Below are 9,818 nucleotides of genomic sequence, written 5' to 3'. Positions count from 1 at the left end.
ACTAGTTTGTCGTTATTCATAGTCCGGGGCGTGCCGGTAAATTACCCGGATGTGATAGGCCATGTGCAGTTCCATCTCAGTACTTGAATTGCACCATACCGCTGTCCTTTAGTCCAGTCGTTAGATCATTCCGTCTTGCAAACGTGCACGTTGTAGCAGCTACTTCACCTCACAAGTAAGTGCTGAAGTTTTATAACGTCTTTAAAGCTATGTAGCTAATATTACAGGCTATACGCTAGCTTTTCATAGTAGGTTTTGTACTAGCCACTTTTCAGCATTGCTAGCTTAAATTACTCTTAGCTAACAGATTTTTCTTAGTAACTGCAAGGACATACATGCTAAAATGTCACTACAGACTTTAGCTAGCTGGCGAACCATCTCTGTAAAGTAGCCATTTTATGTGGATATCTTATTTAATTTAATTTAGTAAGGAATGTCACGTCTCGTGTCTGACTCATGACTCTACCAGAGTACTGTGTACAACTTGAATGGCAACGCAGGAAGAGTCTTATTAATAGGAATCTGCGGTCAGTTATACAAGTGTTGATCAGTTATTGATCAGAGAGTCGCTGACAGTGTGATGGTCACTCATTAGGCTGAGCAGCAGGGATGGGGAGGCTGTTCCGCACATGCTTTTTACAATTTGACCTTGTGACGCACGACCTGAAGAGCGCACGTGGGGTAACCAGGAACTGGTTTGGGGAGACATTTCATAATCCAGTCACCATCAAGGCCAATATTATTACAAATCTGATTATTCATTATGAATCTATGAAGTAAGGTCGATGTTTGTCAGGTAGAAAAAATGTCTGATTGGATAACTATACAGGTATACTGAAGCCAGCGTTGACAGTCTTTTCTGAGGGGCTTGGGACATGGCCACAGCCAATTTATCTCTCTTAATATTGACATATCTGATCGATTGCTAATCATTTAACCCTTTTTTTTAAAAGATATTTATCAAGCAAAAACTGCCAAAAATTATCTGGTCCCAGCTTTTCAAATGTAAGAATTTTCTCCTTTTTTTTCTGGTTTATATTTAGTGTCAATTTAATATCTTTTGGGTTTTGGACTCGGAGACAAACAATCAATATGAAGATGATCCTTTGGGGTCTGGGAAACTGTGATGGCCATTACCCCCCATTTTCTGACAATATAAAAATAGTTGTTAGTTGCAGCCCTAATAGGATTGTATTTTATTGGATATGTGGCCTGATTTGAAAAAAATAAATAATATACTAGTAGTATTGGTAGCATTGATTTGGGATTAATTTAATGTGCTGGTGTGAAAGCATATCTATCCCCTGATGTACCTGACATGTTATTTTGGTCATAACTGCATTTTTTTTGTAGAAGGCGATTTGGGGAACATCCCATAAGTGGAGGTTCATTCATTCACAGGTGGCATGTCAGACCACTACTGACCACTAGGGGCACAGTTAACCTTTGTAACACATAATCTGTCCTCCTGTGATAGTTGCAGAGGAGGCATGGAAGGATTTGGAGAATAATTATTTAGGTGTACTTTGGCTCCACTCATCACATGGTGAACACATCTAGTGTTCAGGATTCTTGTGACATTAAACATACAGCCTTTCCAAAAAGCTACACTATTGTATGTTTAAATGGGTTCATTACAGTGATCATTAATGGAAGATGTGGTGTCAAGACATGTTGCATGAATTTCCCTCTGTCTCTTTCTTCTTCCCATAGAGATGTTTCGTCTACCAACAGTCATGAGGCAGGTGAGGCCTGTGTGCAGGGCGCTGGCTCCTCACCTCACACGAGCCTACGCTAAGGATGTAAAGTTTGGCGCTGATGCTCGTGCCCTCATGCTGCAGGGAGTGGACCTCCTGGCTGACACTGTGGCTGTCACCATGGGCCCAAAGGTATTATTGAGGTTCTGATATTTTGCATTGAATCCGATGGCTGGGTTATTACTCACTTTTACTCATTTGGTATTAACCTAAGATGTAATTTGGAGCTCACTGACCCCTGTGTTGCAGACCCTTTTTAATCGCACCACTTTCTGTCTCTATTCCAGGGTCGCACTGTCATCATTGAGCAGAGCTGGGGCAGCCCTAAGGTCACCAAGGACGGTGTGACGGTGGCCAAGAGCATCGAGCTGAAGGACAAGTACAAGAACATCGGCGCCAGGTTGGTGCAGGATGTGGCCAACAACACCAACGAGGAGGCCGGTGACGGCACTACCACCGCCACAGTGCTGGCTCGTGCCATTGCCAAGGAGGGCTTCGACACCATCAGCAAAGGCGCCAACCCTGTCGAGATCCGCCGTGGAGTCATGGCAGCCGTAGACACCATCATCAGCGAGCTGAAAAAGCTCTCCAAACCAGTCACAACACCTGAGGAGATCGCGCAGGTAAACATGATTAGTAGTAAATTCCTAGAAACGATGAGTAGTGACGTAACATCTTGAATCTTTAATTAAATGCTGTAATAATGTTCTTTTTAATATCTTTAAGGTTGCTACAATCTCAGCCAATGGAGACGTGGAGATTGGTAACATCATATCCAATGCCATGAAGAGAGTTGGCCGCAAGGGAGTGATCACTGTCAAGGTTAGTTTCAGAGTTTTACATATAGGTATACCTGTATATAAACCTGTGAATAGATTCTGTTGTTCTGTTATGAGAAGTGACATAATCAATACATGCTTTACGTCTCAGGATGGGAAGACTCTGCACGATGAGCTGGAGATCATTGAGGGTATGAAGTTCGACCGCGGTTACATCTCCCCTTACTTCATCAACACTGCCAAAGGTAAGGCTGCTCATACTGGCTAGTGTAACTTCACCTGTACATTACAGTTTGTTAAACTACACATTAAGCTGAAGTTGTCTATTTTAACACTTCCTGCCCTCGTATTTGCCTGTAAAGAAATCCCATGCTAAATCTATTAACTCTGTTTCCAGGCCAGAAGTGTGAGTTCCAGGATGCCTACCTGCTGCTGAGTGAGAAGAAGATCTCCAGTGTCCAGAGCATCGTGCCAGCCCTGGAGATTGCCAATCAGCACCGCAAACCACTGGTTATTGTGGCTGAGGATGTGGACGGAGAGGCCCTCAGCACCTTGGTTCTCAACAGGTACGTTGTGTTTGTTTCCTGATCCCACTTTAACCGGCTTAAATGTAGCTCGTGTGTAGTGTAGCTTGAAAAGATTAGCCGGATGACCGATCATATTACATCGAAAAGAGTGTTCGTTAAGAACTGCAAGTAGTGACTATTCAACAACTTAATTTGCAGGCTGAAGGTTGGGCTTCAGGTGGTAGCTGTTAAAGCCCCCGGCTTCGGAGACAACAGGAAGAATCAGCTAAGGGACATGGCCATCGCCACCGGAGGCACTGTAAGTCCACTTTTCAACTCATGTAACTGAGAATTTCTGTACTACATTGTGTGAACCTCTCAAGTTAAATTTGGAGCTCCATCTCAGTGCGTGACTTATTTTTAATTTATTTATCTTTTCCTTTCTCCAGGTGTTTGGAGATGACGCCGTGGGCCTGGCGCTCGAGGACATCCAGGCTCATGACTTTGGAAAGGTTGGTGAAGTGCAGATTACCAAAGATGACACCTTGCTGCTGAAGGGAGGCGGCAGCCCAGCTGAAGTTGAGAAACGGGCGGCAGAGATCATGGAGCAGCTGGAGAGCACCACTAGTGACTATGAGAAAGAGAAACTCAACGAGAGGCTGGCCAAGCTGTCTGACGGAGTGGCTGTACTCAAGGTACGTCTCGGACAGAAATACAGACCGTACCGAGTCCTGATCACCATAGTTTTTCTGTAGAAAAACAAAGTTGTGATGCATGCTCTCCATTTCAGATCGGAGGAACAAGTGATGTGGAGGTGAATGAGAAGAAGGACCGTGTGACAGATGCTCTGAATGCCACACGGGCAGCTGTGGAGGAGGGTATCGTACCAGGTGGAGGCTGCGCCCTGCTGCGCTGCATCCCAGCACTCGATACCATCAAAACTGTCAACGCTGACCAGACGATCGGTTAGTAAAGCAAATGCATAGGCTCTAATGTACTATATTATGTAGTAATATTTCTTTAAACATCTTTCACTCAGGAACACAATTAAAGAGAGACTGAACACCCGGTTTTATATACAAACTTTTATTTAATAAGGTGATCTCATTGAGATCAAGATCTCTTTTGCAGGAGAGGCCTGAATACAGCAGATAGAACATGACAGCATCTGACACAGTCGCAGACATCAGTGAACAGATTTGAAGTTAAATGTTTAAAATTGGCCAGTGGGATGAGACCTTTAAGTTTTACAATCCTCTGTAATTCAAAGTACAAAGTAGTGGAAGTTCAATATTTACCTGAGAGGTAGGTAGTTTAACAGTCCTGAGATCTGCTCTGGTGAGCCGTGGTTCTTAAATTTGCAGCTTTTGCAGGAGACCACAGAGTTCACAGTGATGAGGACGGTATCTATCTCCTGTAATGAAGCACAAAGCACAATGATAAACTGCATCAAGTTGTTTTAAGGTCGAGCGAGCAGCATGAGAATAAAGGACATCTCCATCTCAGCTTGAACACGCCCCCCTCACAAATTTTAAAAAAAGCATTTGATCCCTGATGTGCACCGCCGCATATACCACCACACCACTCGTCTGAATGAGTGGTAGAATGGAAATTTGCCCCAAACACCATTCAACACTAAACTACTAGCTTACAGCTAGAAGTAACAGTACTATACTTCTACTACTGTGGCATGCTATCAATCTTTCGTACTCCTCACTGTCCACAGTGCTGACAGCTGACTGTTGTATTTATATGTCGGGGGTGGTGGGGGTGAACGTGACATAGCCTTGTAGTTTGGCGGCGGAGTATCGAGGGTACATCGTACATTTATGGGGGGTCTTGAGAGCAGAATTACTGAATTTTCTCTGGAGAAAAAATAACTTTTGTAATGAGCACTAGAGAATGGGACCAATATCAATTGATAGTGTGATAAAGTGACTGTATGTAATTTACTAATTCAAAGTGGATTTAGTGTTTAAACAAATTTAATAATAATAACTCAAGACCAAACACATTTACTGTGGCTGGAGATGCTGTGCTACTACTTAACTATTAAAGTGTTGACATATTGAAAGGGCTTTATTGGCATGACCGTATTCCTGGGTTGACAGTACCAGTAAAGTCGAATAAACAGCCATCTTTCCAACATTATTGCAGTTTTGTGTAGAAAGTAACCAATTTTCAACTTGCATAATTTTCATAAATCTGATTTCCTCTCTTCCTTGTTCCACACAGGTGTGGACATCATCAGACGGGCGCTCCGTATCCCTGCCATGACCATCGCTAAGAATGCAGGTGTAGAGGGTTCGCTAGTAGTGGAGAAGATCCTGCAGGGACCACCTGAGATCGGCTACGATGCCATGCAGGGAGAGTACGTCAACATGGTGGAGAAGGGCATCATCGACCCCACCAAGGTACAGTGCTCGTTCATTGCAGATGTGTGGCGTAGTTTAACAGCATTCAGCTACCAATCAGATTTTGGGTTTTGAGATGTCTGGTCAGCCAAAAGAAATGGTGTATTTGGTGTAATCGTATATTCTCCGACTCAGTTAACCTCGTGTGGATGAGAGACGCGATGAGAGGCAGATTTACAAAGAGTCCACTGTATTCTACTGACCACTAATGTCCCCCACACTGAGTCTTCATTTGTAGCTTGATCGGAGATCTAAACTGGGTCAATACTGCCACTTAGTGGCGAAGGAAAGAGGGTGTCGCATGTAGTTCAGATAGTAAAGCCCTCTGTGGAAAATTTAGGATTTGATTTGCGATATTTGGCTATATAAATAAAATTGACTTAACAGGTTTTGACGTGAAAATGATATTTCTTCATTGAGGCCTACATCATGATTTGAAAGTACAGGAAAGCAACAAGTGAAGGATGATTGTCAGGCCTGCGGGCCCATGAACAATTAAATGTTAACGTTGTGCGATGTTAATAGGGAAGAGGAAATGATTATCAAAAAATAATGTAGGGCTGGGGATTGATTTTTAAAAAATATATATATTTTCATTATCGATTAATCTGCCTATTTATCAATTAATCGTTTGGTCTGTAAAACTTAAAAAAACAGGGAAACGTGCCCATCACAATTTCTATGTCCAAGGTGACGTCTTCATATGTCTTGTGTCTGACCAACAGTCCAAAACCCAAAGAAATTCAGTTTACAAAGACGTATAAAACAGAGAGGCAGATCCTCACATTGGGGAAGCTGGAGCCGTCAAATATTTGGCATTTTGCTTGAAAAATAACAAACGGTTAATTTAAGTATGAAAATCGATTAATCGACTGATTGTTTTAGCTCCAAAAATAATATGGAAATAATACAGATTACATCAGTTTTGCTCGACTTAACACTGAGTTAGCCATGCAGTCTAGGCACAGTTATTATATCTAGTGCCAACTTAGTATTAATTAATCTGTCGATGGTCAACTATTTTGATAAATTACTTTTTTTCAATCATGTATAAATAAATTATATATAAAAATTTTCATTCTGTTTCCAGCTTCTCAGATGTGAGGATTTGCTGCTTTTCTCTGCTCTATATCTTTGTAAACTGAATATCTTTATGTTTTGGACTGTTAGTCAGACAATGGGCTCTTTTCACTATTTTATAGACTTAAACAATTAATTGATTTCATGTGGTAAGACCGATTAATCGATTAGGGAAGTGATCATTGGTTGCATAACTAATTAAATGCAAACTTAACTGCATCTTTGCTATATGTGAAGGTGTTGCTCCATGCATATGGTTTTATCCGTCACCCCAAACTTTCCTCCACACACACACACACACACAGAATCACATACTACAGTTTAAAGTTGCATGTGTTGTGTGAGTAGAAATGCTGTAACCTCTTATCTCCTCCCTCTACAGGTGGTGAGGACGGCCCTGTTGGACGCTGCAGGAGTAGCGTCCCTGCTGTCCACTGCTGAGGCCGTAGTCACAGAGATACCCAAGGAGGAGAAGGAGATGCCAGGAGGCGGCATGGGAGGCATGGGCGGCATGGGAGGCATGGGAGGCGGCATGGGTTTCTAAGCCAATCCTCCTGACTCGCTGTACAGACTAATAGGCAGAGTGGTGCTGAGGAGCACAACGAGAAACCCTCCCACCTTCACCAAACTCTGCCCACACCGACGGACTGACTGGCCATGAGTATGTTGGAGCTGCAAATGGTTGATGACCCCCTCCCCTCCCCACTAACTTCACACGATTCTGCCTCCTTCCTCTTTGTCTGGGTTTCTGGAGGAGCCTGACTCCGTGCCCCTCTGTCCCGTTCACCACGCTATGGGAGCCCATCAAGCCCAATTACACCACAGTCCCCTTCACACCTCTAATGGCTCTGTTCAATCAACCATCAACATCTGCACAAAACTCATGTGAAACACTCAACAGAAAGAAGAATGCTTATTCAGATTTACGTACAGATTTGATCTCTGTAAGAAGTAGTAAAGTGGTCTAAGAAGAAACTAACATAGTACACATAATGATGACGCTCTATTACTGCAAAGAGAGCAGGGCTTGAACGAGAAAAGATGCCTAGCCAGGATTGTGTCACTGTCCTTTATTTTTGTCATAGTATTTTGTTAATTGTTTTGTTTTTTTATATATATATACATCTGTCATGTTTTGTTTCCCCCAGCTAATATATTATGTGGGTTAAAATCTGTCATTTGATTTAATTAAACCGATTTTTTCTTACAGAGCTTTGAGCGTTTTCTGCGACTTGTCTCTGAAGTGATATTACATTGTATGTTTGGTGATGGTGCCACTTGTACATGACCACAATTGGATGAAGAGTGCCTAAATGACCAGAGTATCATCAGGGGCCTGTTTAAAACCATGTTTAAATAATGTTTACTGAGATGTCTGGCGCTGTGAGGGTTTGTTTTTTTTCTTCTTCTGACCGCCAGCCTTTACGTCGTCGATGATCTTCATAGGGTCAGCTGAATATTGATTTCACAATATATGGCTGATCGTATGTGAGCTGGGAGGTGTGGGGCTCAAGTTACAAACCAGTTCGGGCCATTCAAGGTCTCAGCTACAAAGTCTAAATGTGAAATGTGTGTGTCCTTGTGCGGTGAAACATTGACCTTCATTTGTGTGACGCGGCTCACACGTCTCCCCTCATACGCTCTGCTTTAACGACAAGAAAACTCCACACAGTAATATTACCGAAAACAAAACACACAGTAGGTGGTGTTTCTACTCCAGGACATTATTCCTTTGCAAAATGGCAAATAACAGTAATCATTCGACTTGTTGTTTTGTACAATGTGGACAATGATTAATGGTGATTTTTCTTTTTTAATTTAATAAATTCAATTGTTCAGATTTGTTTGTTCGTTCAAGTTCTTTTTTCAAAACAATATTTTAGTTGCTGCTGCTCAGTAAATGTCACATCTGTGTTGACACCTGAGGTGGATTTAGTTCCCACTTCTGTTTTATTATCCCTAACACGTTCATTAGCTTCATGAAGTTCATTCTTAACCTTGGAAACAGTAGTTGAGAAAATAATCGCACCACAAAGTCCATTTAGTAGCTGCTCTGGAGCTTTCAATCATATGATCTTCATCAGCGATAGTTTTTATTAAGTTATAGATGTGAAAAATGTTATTTTTCTGAGCAATTTTCATCCATGTTGACTTAAAAGCTGAGGTTCAGAGTTCATCTTAATCTTGGAAACAGTAGTTGAGAACATAAACACACCACAAGGTCCATTTAGCAGCTGCTCTGGAGCTTTCAATCATACATGATCAGCAGACGGAGTCGACTAGTTGTCGAGGATTCTTAAATGTTCAAATTCCCTCTTTTTCCTGAGAACTTTAAAAGGACTCATCTATGTTGGCTTAAAACGCTGAGGTTCAAAGTTCATCTTGACAAACAAAAACAATCTCACCTGAGCTTTTGATGATATTACATGATCTTCATCAGCAGATGAAAACTCCAACTGATAAAGTGCCAACTCAAACTGCTGATGAGGATCGTGTTAGTCTTTAAAGTGCTCTGGAAAGAAAACTGAAATTTGAACTTCTACAATCCCAAGACAACTGGGCAACTCCATGTGCCAATGAAGATCATGTGATATGATCAAAAGCTCCAGAACATCTACTCAATGGACATTGTAGTGCGATTCTTTAGTCTCAATTATTCACGAGGTGTAATGAAGGCTGTAGGTTCAGCTACACCTGCCCTGGTTTATTCATGGTTTCTGGTGAAATCTATTAAAAAACACCTCTGTATTGTGTTTAAAATGTAATGCAAATGTAATTAAACCCTGATTATAATGGTACTTATTTCCTATTAGTAACATGTAATTTAAGATCCGTGTCACCTTCCTCTGTCTCTCTGGATATTATAACATTTGACTTTGCTTAAACAATGCAGGTCAAAGGGCGCGATGAATACTGGAAAGAGTTCAAATGAAACTTTGACCAGCAGTGACATTTCCAAACCTTTTGACACGGCAGCCATAAGCGTCATACCGGTAGCAGGTCTATTCTTACCACTCACATGATGACCCTATTTCTGTACTGTCAACTGGGGCCATGAGCCACTGTAGTAGTGCTGAGAAATACACCCAAAAACAAAAACAACAATTTTTTTTTTTTTTTTTGAAAAAATAGTTTATAAATCACGCAGTGGGTACATCTTTCTGAAGTCATTCAGCACAAACAACATTTACACAATTGTAAAGTCCTTTCGCCATCCCATGAAACAAACAAACCGTCATTTTCTTTTAAAAAGCAGTGTACAGGTCTTTCTTACGTGATCTT

The 9,818-nt window shown here is 41.6% G+C and overlaps 1 protein-coding gene across 1 annotated transcript; it reads left to right on the top strand.

The window, feature by feature from the left end:
* Positions 1-29: 29 nt before the first annotated feature.
* On the top strand, positions 30-8,376 carry hspd1 (heat shock 60 protein 1). The gene is made up of 11 exons (XM_044217436.1): positions 30-175; positions 1,714-1,889; positions 2,045-2,380; positions 2,484-2,579; positions 2,688-2,781; positions 2,934-3,102; positions 3,262-3,361; positions 3,492-3,737; positions 3,833-4,007; positions 5,278-5,456; positions 6,919-8,376. Exons 2-11 carry the CDS (start codon positions 1,716-1,718, stop codon positions 7,078-7,080), a joined length of 1,731 nt encoding a protein of 576 aa, XP_044073371.1. The 5' UTR covers positions 30-175; positions 1,714-1,715; the 3' UTR covers positions 7,081-8,376.
* The last annotated feature ends 1,442 nt before the right edge of the window (positions 8,377-9,818 follow it).

This window comes from Siniperca chuatsi, linkage group LG12 (genome assembly GCF_020085105.1).
Source record: "Siniperca chuatsi isolate FFG_IHB_CAS linkage group LG12, ASM2008510v1, whole genome shotgun sequence".
In the NCBI taxonomy this organism is placed as follows: domain Eukaryota; kingdom Metazoa; phylum Chordata; class Actinopteri; order Centrarchiformes; family Sinipercidae; genus Siniperca; species Siniperca chuatsi.
This window is presented reverse-complemented; position numbering and strand designations above follow the sequence as displayed.